The sequence below is a fragment of the Garra rufa genome, chromosome 14 (assembly GCF_049309525.1).
Source record: "Garra rufa chromosome 14, GarRuf1.0, whole genome shotgun sequence".
NCBI classification, from domain to species: domain Eukaryota; kingdom Metazoa; phylum Chordata; class Actinopteri; order Cypriniformes; family Cyprinidae; genus Garra; species Garra rufa.
This window is the reverse complement of record NC_133374.1, coordinates 9,818,759-9,843,544: the sequence shown is the minus strand read 5'-3', so window position 1 is coordinate 9,843,544 and position 24,786 is coordinate 9,818,759. Positions and strand designations below refer to the sequence as shown.

The window sequence follows — 24,786 nt, the reverse complement described above, 5'->3', positions numbered from 1 at the left end:
CCTTAAAAACATAAAATACACAATAATCTGACCTTCAGGTAATACGAGCGGGCGAGATCAGTGGGTCTTTGGTCCTCCGGTAAAATTTCCTCATCTTCCAAGTGATTGCGAATTACTTTCACCACATCCTCATGAAAGGATTTCTGTTTGACACAGCAACAAACAAAATCAGCATTTCATGTTTTGCTATTCTGTATCCAAAAACAGTTTGATTACAGTTAATCAAGTATTAAGTTTGTGAATGACTAGGTAAGTGCCAGCAATAACGCTAGTTTATATAATATGCATTTATTTAGTTGCTTGTTTCAGAAATGCAGTTGTCGCTAAATCAAATAACATCTAACAGTAACTGCTCATAGTCATGCATAAAGCCAGTTTATGAGCTCTATGGGAAACCAAAATCTCCAAATGCATAGTTAAACTGAGTTAAACTGCCAAATTTAACCATGGAATGTGGACCAATTACTATGGTATTTTTAAATTGTACAACATTTGAGCATAACCAGACTCGAATGTTTTCAGTCTCAGAAAGCAAACTCTATGTTAAACTCAGATCGAAGATGAGCACAGACACTGAGTTTGTGTACAGACAAGAGTACAGACACTGACCAAGGATGTGTACAGGCCTTCATCAAACTTCTTTCCAATAGCACGGAAGTCGCAGACAGGCAACTCTTCAACCACAGAGACCGGGGAACCCATTGAAGTGCACTATAAGAGAAGACAAAATACCAAAAATATGTAACCATGTTTCTTGTTATATGCATCCTGTTTATTTCCTGTAAAAGCTGTAAATACATCTAAATTCAAATCATTGTTTGAATATTCAAACTAAAATTACAATTTACTGGCATTTCCCCCTGAACTGGGCTTTGCAAAACAGTACATACCGCAGGGATTCCGCACATTCTGACTAATGATTTTTCCCAGTCAGTTGTAATGACTGGATAAGGGTTATTTAAAAAAATAAAATAAAAAAGGAAAAAATGATCTAGGACTGTTAATCATGGCTTTTCAGACTATTAATTTCAATTTTTAGGATCATGGAAACCCTGAACCAGGAAAGGCTCATGCTGGTCACAATGAACATTCTAAAAATGTATTTTAAAAATGATTATGTGAAGCTCCTTTTAAACTCCTTTTTGAACAACCAACAGCAACAGACTGCTGTAGCTTTAAAAGTACAAAAACTCCAATATGGACAGTAATTGTTTCTCATGGGAAGGTTAGTTACTTTCAAAATTTTTCTCCCACCATGAAATAATAAAATAAGACAGCCAAATGATCAATTATTTGGACAAAAACTAAGGTCATGTGGTAACTTAACTGCTGCCCAAATCCACATCTCTGAGTTTACAAGAATCATTTTTGACGACTGCCAAACACTAAGTTAACTGATGCACTTCCCTGTAATTAGCATGCATATTTATTGTGGAAATGCATGACTTCTGACTTGATTTATGTTTCTTTTGAAAGCAATTGTGGAAGTTTTTCTGGGTCAGTCTTACAAAACAAGTCCTTAGGAGTCTCATGACATTAAATATTGGGCAGACCAAAAGCACATGCTTCAGTCAATATTGACATTTTGGTGCTTCTTCTCTGAAATGCAGAAAAGTATTTTCAAGAACAATAATTCATAACAGCTTCACCACAGCAAGTGGGAGCTGATAAAGGGGTCATGGACTGAGAAACCAAAATCCCCTTGATCTTCTGACATACAATAGGTCATTGTACTATAAAAACATCCTGTTTTAGAACTCAAAACTTAAATAACAGCTTAGAGATTGAATGCCAATCTGCCAAAACAACAGGCTGTGGAATATGCCACTTTATGACATAACAGTGTGGCTACACACCGTTTCCATTAAAGATGATCAACGCCTGCTTCTACATCGCTGCTTGTTTAGCCCCACCCACCGATTTAATTCATGTGTAAATAACACGAGTTAAACGAAGGTCTAAGCAGAAACCAAACAATAAAGATAGCTCCAAATATGATCTCCTGGTCCCAAAATTAGGAAAGAGTGGATGAACTTTATTTTTAAAGAAGTTCCATGTCAGTAAGAACTTGGTCCTTTGTTCACTTAATTTTACCGCAGATTTGTTTGGAAACAAGAAACAACTCCACGTGCCATTTTAAGAAAGACTGAAACTAAAAGACGATGCTGTGGCGGCTATATGGAATCCAACAGTAATGTCGCACCACACAGACATGAGTAACTGTTTTTATTATGTGGCCACTAGTGTTTGTACTTTTTACTTCACTACATTTTATAAAACATATTATAAGGAGTAACAATATATCACATGCTCCAAGATGCAGAAGCTGTGTCTGATTCATGAACAAACTGATAAAAAAAAAAAAAAGTCTGTTTTTATATTATCAACAGTTTGTTAGTTGATGCTAACTGTCTAGCTAACAAGCTGGCTGGTGCTAAGGATATGAAGTCCAAACATTTTGATTCAACCACTTAGATAGATTACACCTGGGGAAAAAGAAAGGATGTTAATTATCAAAAGCAGGAAGTGACGCCTTATGGGGGCACTTGACTAGAGGCATTTTTACACCACAGACAAGGTTTGAGAAGAAAAAAAAGTTATCATGGAAATATATTTTCCTTAAAATGTTCTTCCTAACTTCAGGCCTTACACAAGCTTTAAAACACTGGTGAAAATGAGATGGTCAAATCTGTTTTCCCTCAGGTACATAGCAGTGTAAGCTTCACAGTGAACATTAATATATTACTCTCGTCAATGTAATCCATATCAACAACAAAAATACATCTTGACTCCATATAGTGGTTATTTTGGGAAAATCCCAAGTATTTTGAGCAGTATGGTTATAAAAAGATTATGCTAATATAAAATTAAAATAAGTAGCCTACCTAAAATTGCAAAGTAAATCAATCTATCAGTACTTTTTACTTAAGTACATTAAAAAAATCACTTTCACTCGAGTAAAATTGAACACTGACTTTAACTGGAGTAATATTTTATTACATGTATCTGTACTTTTACTCAAACCAACTATGACCAGCCAAGGCTGGTTTAGCTGTTTTTTTTAGCAGGGAATACTTGATTTGTGTACTTCGTCCACCACTGGTGGTCAACTATTGCTTTGTCTGTTAATACATATTGTTTAATATGCTTCTGACCTAAATCTCAACAGTGTATATAAATGAGGAATGTAGGCTGTCAAACATATAAAACTGTTAGCCAATCATAGTAGTGGGTGTTTATTTCCGAGTATACAGTCCGCCATGCCTATTCAAACAGAGAGTTCTGATGAAATTATGTTTTTGATGTAAAAATGGTAACATTACAAGCAGACCTCAGAATACAGTAAACGATAATAAAAAAGGCAGTTAATGACCCATTTAATAGCTAGGTCATAATGAGAACTGGCCCTAAACTAAAGTGTGACATCTTTTCTAGTTGTCCTCAGTTCCAAAGTATTGACATAGCTGGAAATTACTCATGATGAGCATGCTTTCTAATGTTTTCCTTATGATTCCTTATTTAGTCATTACAAACCTACTCTCAATCTTAGATGTCACGCCCAGAGAACGCTGGCTGAAATCAAAAGGCCCACAAAATGGGAAACATGTGGGGACTTTCAAAGTTGTTATCCGATTAGTTGAATTCTACTACAGGATATCAGGGAGATGTAGAGATTTAGATCAAAGCCATGTGACGACAAATCCCCTCATGGAGGAAGAAAATCATTGTGTTTACAAACCTGGCAACGATTGCTTATCAGAACCAACTAAACATTAGACTTTCAAAAGCATGTGAGGTTCCTGATGACTGATAATGGTGATCCTGAAAAGTACAGCATACTAGGTTTAGGAGAGTTCGGATGCCCACCTTCTTGCAGGTGACCAGGTGCTTAGTGAGGTTGGAGCTCAGCAGGCAAGAAAGCACCCTCTCTAAGCCAGTCTTCAGCTCCTGATCGAGCAGCTCCCTCCAGCCCGCTCCATTAACATCCTCTCCATCGGGCTGCTCTTGTAAGCACGGCTGACAGGAGTACACCACACTCTCAGGCAAACTCGACAAGATTTCATACAAGTCATCTGTGAGAAAACACAAATGTAAGGAGTCAGCTGGAGACTAGAGGGTAGATTTCCTACTGCTGATTCACCCTGCGACAGTTGAAAAAAAATTCACATTATTTCTCAATTACTTCTGTGTTATATGGATAAAGAGTCATCTATGACACCAACTTTTTTTGGGAACTTGAGGAGAATGCCTATATAAACAAACAAACAACATCTTGCGTTGGGACAATCATTCAACTGTCTGCATCTCCATTTCGTACAGCATGAAAAAATGTGCAATGGGTGAGAAAGTTCCAGTGTATTGTCTTGTAAGTGTTGGTAAACAAGGCTTGCAAAATGTTATGCCTGAAGACAGTAGTTTAATAAATACTAAAATGGAAGCAGGATGGATACCAAGGAATGCCCTCATATTACAGTCACACACAAATTAAAACATTTGATTGTCTTTTAATGCATGAAAAATGAATCTAAAATATGTGACCCTGGACCACAAAACCAGTCTTAAGTCGCTGGGGTATATTTGTAGCAATAGCCAAAAATACATTGTATGGGTCAAAATTATCGATTTTTCTTTTATGTCAAAAATCATTAGGAAATTAAGTAAAGATCATGTTCCATGAAGATTTTTTGTAAAATTCCTACTGTAAACCTATCCAAATGTAATTTTTGATTAGTAATATGCATTGTTAAGAACTTAATTTGGACAACTTTAAAGGTGATTTTCTCAGTATTTTGATTTTTTTGCACCCTTAGATTTCATATTTTCAAATAGATGTATCTCGGCCAAATATTGTCCTATCCTAACAAACCATACATCAATAGAAAACTTATTTATTGAGCTTTCATATGATGTATATATCTCAGTTTTGTCAAATTTAACCTTATGACTGGTTTTGTGGTCCAGGGTCACATATGTATTTACAAATCCAATAGTATCTGCTTTCCTTTTTAGGAATTATTTTAAAAGTGCCATTGAAATTAATGTAAACGGTGTGTTAAACTAAAAATAAACTTAAAAATATAATAAAATAAAATGTTTAAAACAAATAAATCAACAAAGTCCACCTGGCCATCACATTCTGTCACCCACCTGTCAGGCCTTCACATTTAGCATGGACCCAGTGGTTACACGTGGAGCACTGCATCATCTGGCTGTCATAGTCATTATCTTCATAACACTTGAAGCACATGGTGCAGTAGTTACCTACACACACACACACACACACACACACACACACACACACACAAAGTTATTAATCGACTGTGGGGGCGTGTTTGACTGACATGGTGTTTTTCCACAGAATAGGAGATCAAAAGGTCAGTGTCTGTGTATAGTTAAGGTCAAAAGTTTGCATACACCTTACAGAATCTGCAATATAAGAAAGATCATACAAAAAGCTTTCAGGACCCACAAATGCTTTGGTTTTCAACATGTTTGTGCATTTGAACCCTTTCCAACAATGACTGAGATCCATCTTTTCACAATGCGGACAACTGAGGGACTCATATGCAACTATTACAGAAGGTTCAAACGCTCACTGATGCTTCAGAAGGAAAAACGGTGCATTAAACTTTTTGAATTTGAAGATCGGTGTAAAATTAACTTATTTTGTCTTCTAGGAAACATGCAAGTATCTTCTGTAGCTTCTGAAGGGCAATACTAAATGAAAAAAATATGATATTTAGGCAAAAAAAGAAAAAATGTACACTTCATTCTGTTCAAAAGTTTACACCCCTACAGTTCTGGAGCATCAGTGAGCATTTGAACCTTCTGTAATAGTTGCATGAGTCCCTCAGTTGTCCGCAGTGTGAAAAGTCATAATCAAATTCACACAGTCATTGTTTGAAAGGGTTCAAATGCACAAAAATGTTGAAAAACCAAACAATTTGTGGGACCTGAAGGATTTTTCTGAAGAACAGCGGGCTGTTTAACTGTTCAGGACAAACAAGGGACTCAACAAAGGGTCATTTTTATAAATTCAACTATTATTTTCTTCTCATGGACTATATGCAAACACCTTTTATGTGAAATATCTTATTCAGGTCAGTACTAAATAAAAAAAATAACATGCATTTTGTACGCTCCCTCTTATTTTGCTAAAATAATTCACATTTTGGCAGATTATGCAAGCGTAGGTAAACTTTTGATCTCAACTGTACACACACAATACAGAAAATTACAACATTTTAACATTTTGTACTAACTTATAAAAAACAGGAAATAACTTATGAAGCATAAAATTAAAAAAAATGTAATCCCTCAAGAACCAGCTGTTGAAAAAGCTGCAGTCATTTTCGAGTGTAAAAAAAAAAAAAAAAAGTATTCATGAAAAGCACATTGTTAGTTGTGTTTTCATTGAAGGTCCTAAGCTTTAGCTAATCTAACTAGATGGGTGATGAAAGTACTCCTTTATTTAACATCCTTTTATCGAACATCCATGAAGAATGTTGGAACAACTGGAAATGCATCTTTATTAACAATTTATTAAAGGCCTATATAAAAAGACAGTCTCACCTTGATCAAACAGCCTAGTGCAGTCAGGACACAGACCCTTGTCATGATTCCACTCAGTGTCCCAGCTCTTTCCCGGAGTTACGCCACAACTCTTGCATCGAATGCAGGTCATACAGACCTGAAAAACAAAAAAATCATTTGTGGCTGAACTCAAGTTAAAACACAAACAAGAGCTGCAACCCTAATGCCCTGTTTTTGCCATTTTGCCAAATCCTAACAGATGTTCCCCTTGTATTGCACTTCTTCTATCTGTGTTGATATTTTTTAAGCAATATCATGGGAGCTGAGACAGCAAAGCACACTGTAACTTCTTTGTAGGTCTTGCACGTTGAGGAAAGTTCCACTGTCGTCAACTTACCCAAGGCTTCTTCCGCTTGTTGGGTTTGGGGTAGTTGGGACCCAGACAGGCAGGATGGTAACAATTTTGACACCTTTCACACTCCAACAGGGGCTGCACAGAGATCAAGCACAAAAACACTGACCAGTGACAAAGCTGTAAAAGAACATCTGTTTCCTTTAAACTCTTGAACAGTAGCATATATTTTTTTTTCCTTGTCATCACTGTCGGTTTAAGGGTAGAATTTAGTCAGCAAGATTTTGTTTGTGTTTTGGCTGACGAAAACCTTAGGGTCGAAACTTGATGATTTGTGTTCATTGGCAGCAAGGTTTTTTCCAAAATAACTTAACACTTCTAATCAGCAAAGACAAATTAAACATGACAGTAAAGAAACCTAAGAACTTTCAGTTTGACAAGCGAAAAAGTACCATGGTTTTCACAAAAACATTAGGCAGCACAACTGTTTTCAACCACTCTTCTGAAAATTCAGCTTTGGCGTCACAGGAATTGTATATATAAAAAGTATATAAATGAAAACTTATTTTAAACTATAATAGCGGTTGACAAAATTACAGATTTTATTGTATTTTGTGAATGCAGCCTCGGTGAGCATAACAGCTAAATTCAAAGGTTAATGCATTTAGATGAGGGTTAGGTGTCGCAAACTACCTTGGATTCTTTATTCTTGCGTCCACAAACTCGGCAGAACTTGCAGCGGCGACAGCACCAGTTCTCCTTGTTCTCTTCCAGTGGGCGCTCTGAAGGGTCCAAGCAGAAGCGATGGAAAGGCTCACAGCAGACTTGACAATACAGCATCTGCAAAACATAAGGTTGACATGATGACAAAACATATTTCCAGGTTTCCACTGAAACTTATAACAGTTTTTTTATTCAGATTCAGATTCAGATTCCTTTTATTTGTCATTTCCATGGTGTACATAAAAACGAAATTGTGTTTCACACATCCACTACTCAAGTAATTCAGTGCAATAGTAACTAATAAAAAAAAGCACAATTTAAATATAAATATAAATATACTAAAACACACTAAAAGAATAAAATAAATAGTTCAGATCACATTCTCTGGTTAAGCAGTCTAATAGCTGTGGGAAAAAAGCTATTTAGAAGCCTATCAGTTCTTGCCCTGATACTTCTATATCTTTTACCAGACTGAAGGAGTATGAACATGTCACGTGAGAAATGAGTAAAGTCCTTAACAATACTATTTGCTCTGTGCACACAACGCTCTGTGTAAATGTCCTGAATACGTGGCAATGAAGTACCAATGATTTTTTCAGCAGTTTTCACAACCCTGTTCAGTTTATGTCTCTCCTCTGCCGTACTGTTTCCAAACCAGCAAGAGATGCAATATGTGAGAGTGCTTTCAATAGTGCCTCTATAGAACATGGTCAAAGCTGGAATAGGGAGATCCACCTTCTTCAGTCTACGGAGAGAATGAAGACGCTGTTGGGACCTCTTGATTATAGCTGTTGTGTTGTCACTAGAGGTTAGCTCATTGGTTAGATGGACCCCCAGGATGTATTGAAGCATGGATTATGCTGGATGGATGTATTATGCTGTATTGAAGAGCAGTCAGGACGTACCTCATGTTGGCCTTTACTGGCACACAGCAGGCAGACATACTGGGGAACAAGGGGTACAGAAGTGAGGATGCTCAGCCCTCCTGTTGCCCAAACGCTCTGCACACTACAGTCCTCCTGTGGAGAGAGACAGTGAGGAGTTATGAATATTTAAGCTGCATGCTTTCACCTCAAGATAAATGAGAACAGATAACTCTACTTGAATTAAAATAGGACATGGTAATGATAAAAAGCTACCCAATGAGCTTCTTGGTCTGCAAACATTTTATTTGAAGAGAAATATGCAATCATGAAAATCAAATTTGTCTTTTTGTGTGTGTGTGGTTTTAGGAATTAATAGCTTTATTTATTAAAAACGCATTGATTTGTTCAAAAGTGAGAAAAAAGACATTTATAATGTTACAAAATACTTAATTTCAAATAAATGCTGTGCTTTATTATTCATTGAATAATGCTGAAAAAAGTACAAAACATTAAGCAGCGTTAAATATTATTATCATCCGTTAGCAGCAAATCAGCATATAAGAATGATTTCTGAAGGATCATGTGACACTGAACACTGGAGAAATGACTACTAAACTACTAAAAATCACATAAATTACTTACACTTTACAAACTTTGCTGTTCAAAAACTTTTGACTGGTATTACATTGCATATTTTAATGTTTTTTTTTTTTTTTTTCCCAAAAAGGCTCTTCTGCTCACCAAGCCTGCATTTATTTGATCCAAAAACAGTGAAATATTTTTACAATTTAAAATAACTTATTTCTATTTGAATATATTTGAAGACATCATTTATTCCGGTGGTTTCCAGTGTTGTTTTTGACAACCATCTTAGATTTAGTCTTAGTCTTTTGGACTAAAATGCTTCTTAGTTTTAGTCAATTTTTAGTCACTTCTATATCTGATAGTTTTAGTCCAATTTTAGTCGACGAAAAGTCAAAAAGGTTTTAGTCTAGTTTTAGTCGACGAAAGTCAAAAAGGTTTTAGTCTAGTTTTAGTCGACGAAAAGTCAAAAAGGTTTTAGTCTAGTTTTAGTCAAAAAAAGGGAAAAAAGTAGTCTTTTAACAAATTAATGTAGGTCAGTAAGTATTTTGCTGTTGGGTAGTGTCACTTATAAGTTCTGAAAATAGCAGATCTATAGTTCAACACAATGTGAGCTTCCGGATCGACTATTTTCACCAATAATTACAATAATGAAGGAATGTTTTAGAACATAAAAGACAAACAAGGATGGAATGCTAAAACAGCTTGCCATACTAGTATAGCAAAGAGTATTTAATGCTAAAACGGCTTGCCATAGCGTAATTGGCATGCACAATAAGCGGAAATGTCATGCATTTTAAACGTCTGACGGACCACCCACTAACATTTTCGTCTATTCTCGTCTCGTCAACGAAAACTCACACACGTCTCGTCATGTTTTAGACATCAACGAGCCATTTTTATCTCGTCATCGTCTCGTTATCGTCATGAAAAAAAGTGGCGTCAACGAAATGATTTCGTCATCGTCGACGAAAACAACACTGGTGGTTTCAAAGCTTTTTTTTTTGCATCATTACTTCAGTCACATGATCCTTCAGAAATCAATCTAATATTCTGATTTGCTGCTCAAAAAAACATTTATTATTATTATCATGTTGAAAACAGCGGAGTGGATTTTTTTCAGGTTTCTTTGATGAACAGAAGATTCAGAAAATGCATTTATATTACTGACTCAAAGCTTTTAAATTGTATAGTGTATAATGCTTTTTATCTCAGATAAATGCTGCTCTTTGGATCTAACAAAAATATTTCTCGAACAGCAAATCAGCATATTAGAATGATTAGTTCACAATATTACTGCTTTCGCCGTATTTTGGATCAAATAAATGCAGGCTTCGTGAGCAGAAGAGAATTCTTTTAAAACATTCAAAATCCTTTGACTGGTAGAGTATTAAAAAGTGATTTTTTATATTTTTCAGAATATTATACTCTATTATTGATCAAATAAATGCAGCCTTGGCAAGCATAAGAGACTTCTTTTAAAAGCATTCAAATATTTTCTGCAGAGTAACCCTGACGGTTCCATAACACCATCAAGTGCTGCCATCATGTGGCAAACCACTGCAGTGCTGAACATCTGTGTAGCTTACAAACTAAATTTCAGCCAGTCCCTCAACATGAAAACATCTTTGGAGAACCACTTGACTTTCACGCTCAGTTTTGTAAAGGAATATAGACATTTACCTTAAAATCAACACGGATCTTGTGTGTGGGTTCTGCAGGCTCCTGTTCTCTCTCTGCAAAACCATTGGCGAGGGCTGCCAGGACGCTGGGTGGCGTCTGTTCCTGAGGGCTCTGCAAACAAAGGAATAATGGAAGTCGCTTTCACTGCTTCAATGACATTTTGGCTGAATGAGGACAGTTTTGAGAGAGTCAACGGATATCAACAATATTAGTACCTTCTCAACTTTCCGTTTGATGGGTGGAACCTTGTGGAAGCTAGGTCTGCGATGCCGCACTCCCTCATCAAAAGCATCACCGACAAAGTCGTCGAATGACACAAAATCTGTGGTGCATTTAATAAAAATGGAAACGTGACTTTGAGAGCAAAGATGGGAGTAAACTATTTGTGAAACGAACAAGATTCTGGTGGTATATATATTAGTGTTGTCATGATACGATACCTTGAAAAATATCGATATTCAATACCAGAGAAAAAAACTGCCACATTAAGGGGGTAAATTTCTTTTTTTAATTTAAAGATAAATACAACAAGATAACCTGACAATGAGGTATGTGCATATGTACACTGCTCCAGCCCTGTTCAGCTTCTTAGCTTCATTTGAGTTTGTTTCATACTTTCTTTGCTTTTTTTAAACTTTGTTTTTTCTTTTTAGACCACACTTTTAAAATGAACTGAACTATAACTAATCTTAGAACTTAAGTTAATGGTAATAGATATTTGTTAACATTAGTTAACATGAATAAACAACGAAAAATACTTCCAAAACATATATTAATCTTAGTTAAAATTTAATTTAAGCTAACGTTTACTAATACGTGAACTAATTCAAATATTTTTTATTGGACCAGAGCTAACATGATCAATCCTACCATTATCAAATATTAAAATATACTGTAACAAATGCATTGCTCATCGTTCATAAATGCTGGTTAATACAATAGCATTATTTGATGAACAGATTTTAATGCCAGATTCACATATAATCACCGATCCATGCATGCAAACGTCCGTGCATCACACGCGAAAACAATGATCAGTTGCTCACTGGATCGACATTAAGACAAATTGCATTATTTAACTAATAATTTATTTTAAATAAAGTTAAATACGCACAAGTTAATTTACATTTGACCACAGTTGAAGTATTTACTTATCTCAGATTCCTCAATCAGATTATATTAACGAATTACAGTGAAAAAAAACAAGACAACACTCATATCAGCAACAATAATAGGCAATCTTATTTAATGATTCAGTAATGTTAAAATGAGAAGTTACCAACCTCTCATAATTTTTTATATAGATCCAGGTGCCTGTCTTTCAGGTGCTTTGCGAAATTAGTAGTGTTAGCGTCTTTTGTTAGCACTGCTCTGTAGCAACTCTTTATGTTTACATATTGGCTTGCTTGTGTACTTCAATAATGACTGATTGCAGAACAGCAGAACCATACGTCACAGCAGTCACACGGCAGCAGCGCCACGGCAGCAGGCTCAGACGGTAGTGGGCGGAGTCTCCTGCTGCAGCCCAATCAGGTCCCACAAAATATCCGTCCTAAATAGTATTCGAAAATAGAATTGGTATGTCCTAAAAAGTATTCTAAAGATTTCCGGAAGGTCTACTACAATTTACCTTTAGAATTCGAAGTACGGATTAATGCGCACTCTAACGGCTATTATATTGCCCACAACACATTGCGTGTTGAACGAGGATTTGATTAGAACTACAAATACGCATAAAAAGTGTAAAAAAAACTACAAACATGGCGTATATGCGCGACCAACGGATGGGTAGAAAAATGGGGTTTAAGTTATAAATAATCAGTGTGTAACCTTATAAAAAATATTTATTTAATGTTATTCGCGTTATATTTCATGTGCAGCAACATAATGAACTTTTATAATGGCAGAAACAAATGATGAGAGTCTGCTGGCCAAAGAGCCCTTCATGCTTCACTTTGAATTTAAGGATGATATGGACATTTCCTTAATGAGTGTGTGAACAAATCATGCCTCTGGATTAATTGCATGTTTAAAGAGTTTTGATTTATTTTAGGTTTAAACTAATTTAGTTAGGTGAGTAATGTGTGGTTATTATTGTTGTTAAATGTGTGCCTTCTGTGCTATATGTTTTGTTTGATTTTGTAATATTTTTTGGGAAAATCCAGTTTATGATGGGTATAGTGTATAGTACATGGTATTATGTACAATGAAAAATTGGTTAATACTGAAATGATTAGGTAAAAAATATAGTTTAACTAAATAAAAACATTCTATTGCTCAAGTTTTGTTTTGTTTTTTGTTTGAGCTTTGTACTCAGTTTATACTGTTTAAAAATATATAGAAAAATATAAGTTGATCATTATTTTCACCCACTTTCGATCTCAGATGGAGACTCCGCCCACTACCGTCTGAGCCTGCTGCCGTGGCGCTGCTGCCGTGTGACTGCTGTGACGTATGGTTCTGCTGTTCTGCAATCGGCCCTATCTCGTGTACTTCGGCTTTCCGTGTTCATTTGCTTTATATCCAAAATATTTCCAGATAGCACTGCTGCTGTGTTCTTTATCAACCAAAGGCGGTGGCGGGGTGAAAGAGAAGTGAAAGTGACAGCTCGGCTAGTATCGATACTTTGGGAAATTAGTATTGGTACCGTTCAAATATTTCAGTATCGATATTTATCGAAATATCAATATTTTTGACAACACTAATATTATATATATATACACAAATGCAACCAGCTTTGAATAAAGTTTTAGGTTTCCAATCACTGTGGCATGGGAGCTTGTTTCCACTACAGAATAAAAATATAGATAAAAAAGGGAATTTTGAATTTTAGTATCACAATTTTGACTATTATTTGCAATTCTGAGAAACTTGTGAGATATAAACTATAAAAGGTCAGAAGATGGGGGGAAAAATTAAAACTGCTTTTGTCAAGGAATAAAAAAAAAGTCAGAATTGTGACAAGCTTGTTCTTTTTGCTCTTGACTTTTTTCTCACAACTGCAAGTGAACTTCTCAGAACTGCGAATTTATAACTAAACATTTACTTTTTTCCCCTCAGAGTTAAGAGAAAAAGGTCTGAATTGAGATATAAACTCAGAATGGCAAGCAAAGTCAAAATTGCAATTTATCTAAATTCTGATTTCAAATGTTTCTTCTTGCAATTGCAAGTTATAACTCAAAACTAAATTCTATCTAGCTAAAAAAAGAGAATTGTGAAATATAAGCCAAGGAAAATAGCAAGAATTTTGAGAAACAGATTAGAATTGTGACAAGCTTGTTTCTGTAAAGAATTTTTTTCCCCTCACAATTGCAAGTTAACTTCTCTTAATTTTTTTTTTCTCTCAGAATTGTGAGACAAGTCAAAATTGCTATTTTTAAAAAAAAAAATCTCAATTCTGACTTTTTTTCCTCACACTCAAAACTAAATTCTATATTGCCATTCATAAAACAAAATGTAAAATAAAAGCTCAATTGATACATTGATACAAACACGTAATTCTGAGTAAAAGATTAGAATTGTGTGATGAAAAAAATCTGAATTGGAAAAGGTAATAAAAATTTTACTTTTCCCTATTAATTCAGACTTTTTTTCTCACAACTGCAGGTAAACTATTCAGAACTGCAAATTTATATCTTATACCCTCAAGAATTGTAAAAAAAAAAAAAAGGTCTGAATTGAGATATAAACTATAAAATTGCTTTTCAATTCTCAATTCTGACTTTTTCCCTTTCATTTGCAAGTTTATAACCCAAAACTAAATTCTATTTTGCTATTCAAAAAGGAGAACTGTGAAATATAAGCTCAAAATCTGAGAAAAAAAAAAAGTCAGAATTGCTAGATACAAACTCGTTATTACGAGAAAAAGACTAGAATTAGGTGATGAAAAAAGTCCGAATTTGAAACGGTAATAAAAATGTAATTTTTCCCTCATAATTCTGTGTCCTCACAACTGCAAGTTAACTTTTCATAACTGCAATTTTACAGCTTGTAATTCAGTCTTTTTTTCACAGAATTGTTAGAAAAAAAATCTGAATTGCATTTTTTTTTTTTTTCTGGTGGAAAAAGCGCTTCCATACTATGGTCTTACCTGAGTTGCGAAGACCAGCAGTTCTCCTGCGGGCTGGAGAGGTGGAGTTTGATCCTCCTATCCAGTCAAAGTCGGAGTCGTAATCTAACAGGTCGCAGTAGGAACGTGGTTTGACGTGTCGGCGTGGCTGTTTCCGCACAGACGGACTGTCACTCAGAGAGCCTGGAAACGGTCGCCCGATTCCATCGCCGCCCTCACCTTCCTCATTACTCGAGTGACCCGCACTTATTGACGAGCGCCGCTTCTTCAGATGCCCTGAAAACGGAAAATAGAGACACATTTTTAGCTGTCACACAGAGATTTAACAATACTGTTCATTTTGAATGCTGGCATTCGCTCCAAAACATGTTCTTACCTTTTTGGAGCTTGCCACTTAGCCTCATGGCCTTCCTTTCCTCAACCTGATCACATCTCTTGTATCTTTTAGAAAGAAAGAAAGAAAAATCCATTTCATTTGGACAGGATTGTTCTGATCTAAGTCGGAAAAATATGAGGGCCTTGAGTCTGACAAAAGCAAGAAAACTGCTGCACAACACTGAATTGAACTTTTCAAGGAAAGCCATTAAAAAATTTAACAAACATGTATTTTATTGACAAAAGCAAAAACTATTAAATGAAAGTGACGAACACTTGAGAAACGTTGCCTTGGCTACTAAATACCTTAGAAATACAGTTGTCAAAACATACACCTTGCAGAATCCGCAAAATGTTAATTATTTTACCGAAATAAGAGTTCCTTGTTCGTCCTGAACAGTTAAACTGCACACTGTTTTTCAGAATAATCCTTTAGGTCCCCCAAATTCATTTTTTCCAGCATTTCTGGGTATTTCCTTTCCAACACTGACTATGATTTTGAGATCCATCTATTCTCAAGGAGGACGACTGAGGGACTCAACTATATACACAACTATTAAAGAGGGTTCAAACACTCACTGATGCTTCAGAAGGAAACACCATGCATTAAGAGCCGAGGGTGAAAACATTTGAACCAAATGAAGATCTGTACATTTTTCTTATTTTGCCAAAATATCAATTTCATTTAGTACTGCTCTTCAGAAGCTAGAGAAGATCCTTACATGTTTCCCAGAAGACAAAACGAGTTAAATTTACCCTGATCTTCAAATGCTAAAAGTTTTCACCCCCTGGCATTGTGTTTCCTTTTGAAGCATCAGTGAGTGTTTGAACCATCTGTAATAGTTGCATATGAGTCCCTCATTTGTCCTCAGTGTGAAAAGATGGATCTCAAAACCACATAGTCATTGCCAGATAGGATTCAAAATACACAAAAATGCTGAAAAACCAAAGATTTTTGGGTTTTCTGAAAAACAGCGGGCAGTTTAACTGTTCAGGACAAACAAGGGACTTATGAACAATTATCATTACAACAAAAACCACAGCTGTGGATCACTGGTAACAACACAGTATTAAGAATTAAGTGCGTGTAAACTTTTGAACAGGGTCAGTTTTATAAATTCAACTATTATTTTCTTTTTTTGGACTATATGTAAACATCTTTTATGTTAAATATCTTATTCAGGTCAGTACTGCAAGGTGAATGTAAACTTTTGACCTTTGAATGGTTAAATATCAAAATGATCTTAAAAGCGCACAAAAAACGACTAAAACCTAAAATAAAATTTAAATAAATACGCCATTTCAAAACATGAATTAATAGTTTACAAATAGTTTATAGTTATTAATTAAAGTAGGTATTTTTCCTTACAAACTATAATATTTTATAAACAATTAATTTATTTGTTAAAAAAAAAAAAAAAGTGTAAAATGTGAAATAAAGAGATGCCTTCTCCCAGTAACTACAGGACTCAACTATGAACTGAATATCAAGCAGTCATAGCCATTAGGGTTGTCACGATACCATAAAAATGACTTACGATACTATACCAGCTGAAGTATCACGATACCAAGTAGTATCACGATACCATGCAGTATTCTGTTAATTTAAAATTCAAATCTACAAAATGAATAAAAAAATTCATAAATAAAAAGATGTAAATGAAAACAGGTAAGATTTTTCTCTGAATACTTCACTAATGTGAATAAATGACTGGCTATTGTTATCCATGAAATCATGTCAACAAAAGTCATCTGAGCACTGCACAGAAGCTTCATAGAGTGACATTTAGATGTGGTATTTATGCATTTAGACTGTACTTATAATTGCATAAATAATGTTATAAGATAAATGTTATAAATACAAAACTCTGAATATAGAAATATGTTGGAAAAGAATGGAACATGACGGGAAACTTAAAACCGCCAGCAGATGGCAGCAGTGTTCATGATTGAATCACTGAGTTGTTCAAACGATTCTTTCAAAACGGCTGAATCATTCAGGGGTGAATCAACTGACTCGTTTTTATGAATGGCTTAGTGAATCAGTGATTCGCCCAAACTAACGCGAATTCAGATTCGAACACAAAAACGAAACTAAAACATCTTGCTCGTGTCTTATTGCTGAACTGTCACGAGCATTTTTGCTGCCATATCTTAAAATTTCCAAGTTAGCAGCTTGTATATTAAAACGTATTAATTTATAATGTTAAAAATACATATATATAAAATGATTGATAAGAACCAAGTGCAAAACTACTATGTTAATGAATGGAATTGCATTCGTGATCGCAAAGATGCTTCCAGAAACGAATTATTACACATGTTCTAAAAGTGGGCAAATGAATAAAAATACGAAAATTCTGTCTAGTAAAATATTTTGATGTTTAATAATTGATTCTTGGGCTGATATTTTTTAAATAACATTAGACAGTCGTCTGAATCAGACCCTCTCTTCTGAAACTGCAGCGTGAACAAGGACGTGCGCGTGCAGCTTCTCATTTCAAACTGAACTGAAGCATGGTGAAACACTGAATAGCATATAAAGCCTATACACCGCTTGTACTACACAAAGCACAGCAGAAAGACATTTTGGCAGTCAACTTGTAATGTTTCTGCTGGCGTGCATGAAGGTTTTAAACAGTGTTCCTGCCGTGCATACAACATATCTTATGGTGCTACCGTTTGGACGATACTACCGTTTCAAAAATGCAATGGCACCGCGGGTATTTGTAAGCTTTAGTATCGCGATACTACCGTAGTACCGGTATACCGTGCAACCCTAATAGCCATAAAATACCAGCTTACAAAATAAACTATCATACTTACACACAGCACTGCCGTTTTGTGTTTGGGCCACCAAACTTGGGTTTGTCCAAGCAGTTTATGCACCTGCCACAGTCCTCCTCATGCAGACAACCTTTACACTCCCCACATCGTCGGGACCGGTTCCCAAACATATGAGCCCTACCGCGGCGAAACTTGGGTGTCCTGTGTTCTTGTAACACAGGGCTTTCTGGGTCCGAGTGAGACTCGACTCCTGCAAAAGTAACGGAAAATGTCAAAACACAGGCTTATCAACACATTGGCTCTAGTTCAATCATCAAATCCTTTCTTAGGTTTACTGGTAATCTTTGCAGTTTAAGGACTAAGTGCTAGTACCTTTTTCTGCAGGGGAAGGGGATATATCTGATCTCTCATGCAGAGGTAGTGCACTGAGTCGGGGGATGTCGTCGGGGATCATGGCACGAGGCTGACCCAAAACCACAGCTGCAGCTCTGCATACATGCTTAATGCGAGGCCCTCCTCTGGTAGGTTCCTTATGGAGAGATTTGCAAAGCGAAGTATAAAAACAACAGCACTGAACAGATTCTCTTCTGTTATCATACAGCTTTGACCGGAATGAAGTCCCCTAACGACCTAGTCAAATTTGAAAAGAACATGTACAGCATTGATGAAAGAAGAAAAATGCTGTTTATTCAGTAGAAGACTTATTTGATCCCATTAGGATCATTTAAGATTACTGTCCAATAGTGATGCGCGGATGGCGGTTATATCCGCGGGCGCTGCGGATAATCCGCGGGTCGGGTGGGTCGGGTAATAAAAAAAATGCATTCTGATTATTTGCGGGTGGGTCGCGGGTGGATGAGATAAAACAATAATGATGCAAATATTAACTACATTTTCTAAAACTTGAACGTGTTTTAAATATGTTTTTCATCAGGCAGAGACGATTTCATTTGTGTGCGTGTGTGTGTTTGCCTGTTCTAAGTTTTTGGTGACAGAAACGTTGACATTCCATATAAAGTTTGAAGGGAGTTATGCCTGTGCTAATGCTATTGAGCACGGTAATGCAGCGGTGTAGTGCATTGGTCGCTTTGCGTTTACCCACGTCTCTGATGCGCATCATTCAGAAGTGTCCTGCATTAGCCAAAATCATGACAGTCCAACACATGAATAGCTAATTCAGTCGCATGTTAATAAATTGAAATATTCCCTAAAAACACCCAGTAAAGACAGTGATGTGGTCAGGACCGTGGCGCCGGCTTCTTTTGAAATATATTTGACGATTTTGCCTGATGCGTCCATGCTGCCTGTTCATTCTTACGCGAAAGCATGTCAGGCTAGGCGCGCAGTGGTAGGCTATAATTATTATTGATTACTTATTTGAATCAGTAGATTATAATGAAAACAATACCTTAAAAATGAAAAGAAGCAGATTTTTATGCTCAGACCTTTCTTAAACTGGTGAACCCCTGTAAACTTCAGTCCAAGCATGCGTTCAAATACTAAGTTCAGAGCGGCTCTAATAGAGAGAAAACCCGACCGATTTCGTCAGAGATTGCGGAGAGTCGCATCCAGATGTCAGTTAACGTTATTCTTTTCTGCATGGATTTGGCTTAAAATCATGAGTGATAAACGTATAAGTGTGCAGCGATTTGCAGATCAGCTGAATCAATCTGCTGTTAACATGAACCATCAATTTATCATATCATCATGCAAAACTAAGAATTACAATAAGTGTAATATGACGATCGGGTGCGGGTCGGGTGCGGTTATCTAAATCAGAGAAAAATATAGGTGCGGGTGGGTGGCGGGCGGATAATTTATTTGAAGCTGCGGATTCGGGTGACGATTGAGCCCATCCGCGCATCTCTACTGTCCAATTCTGTGTTCTTGTTTTATACCACCCCCCTCCCCCCTCCAAAGAAAAAAAAAACAAAACAAAACAAAACAAAAAACATACTACCTGCTCTGGAGAAGCTTCAGTCTTGTTGGGACAGGCATTTTCAAGCCGTTCTTTCGGTTTTCGCCTTTGTCTCTTTGTTGCAGTGATTCTACCCTCTGGCAAGAGCTAGCAGAGACGAAACGGGAAAACAGATTCAAATAATATTAATAACACTTGAATTAAAAATGTCCAGAAAACATCTTAAATTTCTTGAATAATTGCATGTCTGCAACCTGTTTTCCATTTTAATATATTTTTAAATGTCATTTATTTCTTTAATGACAAAGCTAAGGTTGTAGCAACATTGCTTTTAGTGTCACATGATAATTCAGAAATCATTCTAATATGCTGATTTGCTGCTCAAGAAACTTAATTAATATTGAAAGCAGATGTACTGCATAATTCATTTTATGGAAAACATAACTTTTGTAACTTCATAAATGTCTTCAATGTCACTTTCGATCAATTTAATGCATCCTTGCACAATAAACGTAGGCTAATGAAACAGGACATTAGTATTTGGAAAAACTGTTAGTTTGAATGGAAAGCTACGTATTTAGTTTTATGGACTTACCCCCGATGATTTCAGCTGTTTCTGCTGGTCTATTTTGATGAGCTGAACCTTGGCTTTCTTGAGGAGGTTGAACATGCGCTTGTTGGCTCCAGTAAGGCGAGGGCGCTGGGTGGCGTTTTTCTCTTCAACGTCAACGGCTTGTTTTTGAGTGTCCTCAGAAACTGGTGGTTCTGATTCTTTGAGATGCATCTCATCAAAGTCTGAGAAAGAAACAAAATATTGCTGGACGTTAAAACCTTAAAGTCGAAATGAAATGGTTGGGATGTGCCTAAATAGAACATCTATATTCGCACAGAAAATGAATAACCCGTTCTATGGAGCACCTAAAGGGACATGGTTAGCCACTTCCTAGCGGTAGCCTGTTATATTACAGTACATAAAACTTCACTTACCCCATTAACAGAGTAAGAAAAGATGACTGATAGGACGATGGTAAATGATTTGCAGATCCTGAGCATCATGACAAACATCTAATCTTGTAAAATGTGTGGTAAGTACTGCACTCCATAGTATACACAGAGAATGTGTGATCACGAATGTCGGAAGTGAAAGTAAAAAGCGAACATGCACTCAAAAGAGATTTTAATGCCATGCATATTAATGCAAATTATATACAGTATAATTACCCAACGACATAATTGCATGAAAAAGAATAGATATATTATTTTTCCTCCCATCTTGTAATTATTCCCCTTAGGGGTTCCATAGTACAGGTTTTTTCTTTTTCGGTTTAGGAACATGCATTACAAATGATTTCATGTTTACCTCAAAGCAGTTAGCGTTCATTTTTAATGAAAGGTTTAGAGAAATAAAACCTACCTTTGCATTTATTGGGAAGTGAGATGTCTGTATGAATGGAGAACTCATCTGGCAGGTCATCCTCTTGGATGTCTTTCACCTGGTGTTGCGCCAGCAACTTGGCACTCAAAGCTCGGACGCAGATGGAGACTTTGCGAACAACCCCGGGGGTGTTCAGATCCTCAATCTTGAGTTTAGCTTTTTCCTTCTTCATGTCTCTGAGAGACTTTATTAGACTGGCCCCTTCTTCCAGCTCCTTCTTCTGCGTCTTGGCAGGGGATGATACAACTTTACCCATTTTGTCCTTTGGGGCCTTTTTGCGCCTTGCGAGACTCTGTTTGAATTTAAGCTTTTTGTATAACCTTGATTTTGATGACTGCGCTTTGAATTTCGTGGATTTTTTCTTCTTTTGGACCGGATCGAGAAACGAGTCTGCGGGAAAATCTTTGGCGGATAGCAAGGTCTCCAACTCCTTGTCAAGACCTTCATCGAAGGTATACACGTCCTCAGCGGCAGGCTGCAGCACTCCCCATTTGAAACCGGGATCTCGAAGTAGCGATCGTCTTTTCCCATGTTGCTTTTCATCACTGAAGATCTCAGCTTCGTCTTCAGGTGATTTAGGTTTTGATTCCCAAGTGGAAGACAAATCGAGATCAGCATCACTTAGATTATTATCTTCATCCTGAGATAGAAGAGATCCAGGTTCATCTTTTTCGATAGAATCACATTTCTTTGATTTTGGTTGTAGACCAAGCTTCTTTTGAGAGTTCTTGCGAGGAAGTTCTGACATACCAAGATCATCCATGAACCTCTTTGGCGTTTTGATCACCCGAGAGGATCGGGCGCTCACCACTGGCATTATGAAATGTCTGATGGTTTTCATGAATTTTGTTTTGCTGTGTTGGATGTCTTGATCTTGGTCCGTTTTGACAATCACAGAATCCTTCTCTCCCTGATCGGAAAGTTGATCTCCACTGGCGTTCTCCAGCTGCTTTGATAAGAGCTTGGCCTTTTTCCGTCTACCCTCTAATGACTGAACACTTGAAATTCGCTTCCTCTTGTACTTTGTTGAGAATATACCAACTAGCTTAGGCTCTTCTACTTCAGAGGCCGTCATCGGTGGGCAACCTACACTAACCTCAATCGACTCCTTCTTTTGCAATTTTGAATGTTTAATCCGCCGTCCAATCAAAGACTTTCGTCTTCGTTTGACCTGTCTTAGTCGTCTACGTGAAGGACGAGGTACTTGTGGATGCTCTTTTACTGGAGGCTCTAATACTAGAACCTCTTCAGTTTCAATTGATGGCGGCTCAAGTTTTATCTCCGGCTCAGGTTCTGTCCCAAGAAGTGGACTGGTTGGAGGAGATTCAATAGTTTGTTCGACGACCTGAGGTTCTGCTGCTTCTGGTAATGCTTCTGTTGTTGGTGGAACAGACCTTTTACCTTTTTTATGTGTAACTTCACTTGAATGCCTTTTTGGTTTAGATTCTACAGGTGCTGGCACTGCTGTTGGTGAAACAGGGAATTCCTCCACCTGAGATTCAGTTTCAGCTGCAGTTTCAGAAGCTGGATTTTCTTGAGATGAATTCAATCTACATTTTCTCCTGTAAATTGTCCAGTGTTTATGTTTTCCACGCTTCTTCCTTGCAGCGTTTTGACATAGCCTTTTCCTTACTTCAGGTGCAGGAGTGGTAGCAGTAATTTCCAATACATTCTCACTCTTTCCTGAATCCTGGTGGTCTTCGACTTTTGCAGGTTCTTTTATTTCAGGTGAAGTTGTGACTTGCTGAATTAAGAAGGACTGCTTTAAACTGTTGTTTTTACCTGGTGAAGAGACAACTTTGATTTGAAGAGGTGGAACGGTATCCTTGATGATCGGATCATCAGGGTCCATCTGAGTGGCCTCTTCTGGATGTGCTTCTGTTTCAATTTCTGGCCTTTCAAGCACCTCCTCACTTTCCTTTTCTGGGATCTCCTCAACTTTCTCAACGGCCACGGGGTTCTCTGGACTTTCGGGAATTACAGTACTGGCAGTGTTCTCTAGATTTTGAGACTCCTGTGATGAGTCAGTTTCCAAAATGTTGGAAGGAGCAGATGTGGATTCTGCTCCTGTGGAAACATCTACTTCCTCATCACATTTAACAGGGAGTTCTGCCTCTGCGCAGGGGCTTTCTTCTACTTCGCTTTGGACTTGTGAATCTTGGCTTTCGATTTCTTTTGTTTTGCTGAGATCATCTTGGACTTGGGAATCATTGCTTTTGCTTTCTTGGGTTTTACTTAGATTCTCTTGGATTTGGGAATCTTTGCTCTTGCTTTTCACCAGCGTGAGAGTCCACACAAACTTGCAGCGTTTCTTGCGAGACCGGGCTTTGGGGTTTCGTATCCTGGTCAGTCTCAGACCTGGAATTCCAACAAATTCGCTGTCAAAAGCGAGCTTTTGAGGATCATCAGCTGAAGGGCCAAGATCTTTCGCTGATGGTGAATGAGGCTCCTGTTTCCTTTCGGATTCTCTGCGGTTTTTCTTCTTCTTTTTCTTTTTGTCTTTTTTCTTCTTCGAAGGTGGCTTGGATTCATCAATTGTGGAGACCTCCAACAGCGACTCTGCTAAACTTTGGTCACCAGATTCCTGTGGAACATTTGAGGACCTTCTGCGTTGCCTCCTAATTAGAAGCTTATTTACTTCTGATCCTTCTTGTGCTGACTTTTCATCAGGTTTTGGCTCTGTAATTTCACTGGGCAGTGGATTTTGAGACCTTCGAGTTGATTTCCTCAGCTTCAGTTTTTGGTCATTGGCCTCGTTTTCAGGACTTGTTTGTGGAGTGGATTCTGATTTCTTGTCAGCAGATCTTCCTCGCCTTCTAGTACAAACCTCCTCCTTTGCCTCACCAGCACTGGATTCACTGGCCGGTACATTTGTCTTTAATTTCACATGAGCACTTGAGATTTGGGCACATTGACTTTCTGTAACTTCAGATTTGATTTCCTTATGCTTTTTACCAGTTTTACGTTGAACAGATGGAACTGTAACCACTTTCTTTTTAGCCACCAATTTGATTGTGATCCTTGGTGTTGACTGGGTCTCCTGTTTTGTTGACCCTCTTTTACTCCTGGTGCGCTTCTCTAATCCTACTTCTTCACCACCACCACCACCACCATCATCTACTGATGTGTCCTTTAGAGACTCTTGACTGTGGAGTTGCTGAACAGAACCTGAATCATTTTGAGGATCTTGTGAACCTGTGCTTTCCACTAGAGGAGACACTGGAAGAGCCCGTCTTTGACGTATCCTCTTTGATGACTTTGAAACACGATCACCTGAAACAGAACAAGTTCGGATTCAATTAAATTATATTCATTCAACTGTGGTTAAATGTAATCAAGTGATTCAAACAATAACACCACAGGCTACAGTGACTCTCAAACAAAGACTGAAATAATAACAAGTATCTTTTAAATTAGCTACGCCAGAACTGTTAATTCTGAAGTCCTTGAAGAGATTCGAGG

General features: G+C 37.0%; 1 protein-coding gene across 1 annotated transcript in view; it reads right to left on the bottom strand.

Moving 5' to 3' along the window:
• The window catches only part of kmt2bb (lysine (K)-specific methyltransferase 2Bb), a 51,505-nt gene that overhangs the window by 22,259 nt on the left and 4,460 nt on the right, over positions 1-24,786 (bottom strand). The window contains exons 3-19 of the mRNA XM_073818355.1: positions 21,304-24,597; positions 20,485-20,660; positions 19,932-20,036; positions 18,344-18,500; positions 18,011-18,221; positions 15,186-15,250; positions 14,831-15,085; positions 10,956-11,062; positions 10,741-10,851; positions 8,515-8,628; positions 7,580-7,726; positions 6,932-7,024; positions 6,574-6,691; positions 5,149-5,262; positions 3,868-4,073; positions 610-711; positions 33-143 (exon numbers count right to left, since the gene is read on the bottom strand). Of these exons, the coding sequence (XP_073674456.1) occupies positions 33-143; positions 610-711; positions 3,868-4,073; positions 5,149-5,262; positions 6,574-6,691; positions 6,932-7,024; positions 7,580-7,726; positions 8,515-8,628; positions 10,741-10,851; positions 10,956-11,062; positions 14,831-15,085; positions 15,186-15,250; positions 18,011-18,221; positions 18,344-18,500; positions 19,932-20,036; positions 20,485-20,660; positions 21,304-24,597 (5,486 nt within the window). The remainder of the gene's footprint in view (positions 1-32; positions 144-609; positions 712-3,867; positions 4,074-5,148; positions 5,263-6,573; positions 6,692-6,931; positions 7,025-7,579; positions 7,727-8,514; positions 8,629-10,740; positions 10,852-10,955; positions 11,063-14,830; positions 15,086-15,185; positions 15,251-18,010; positions 18,222-18,343; positions 18,501-19,931; positions 20,037-20,484; positions 20,661-21,303; positions 24,598-24,786) is intronic.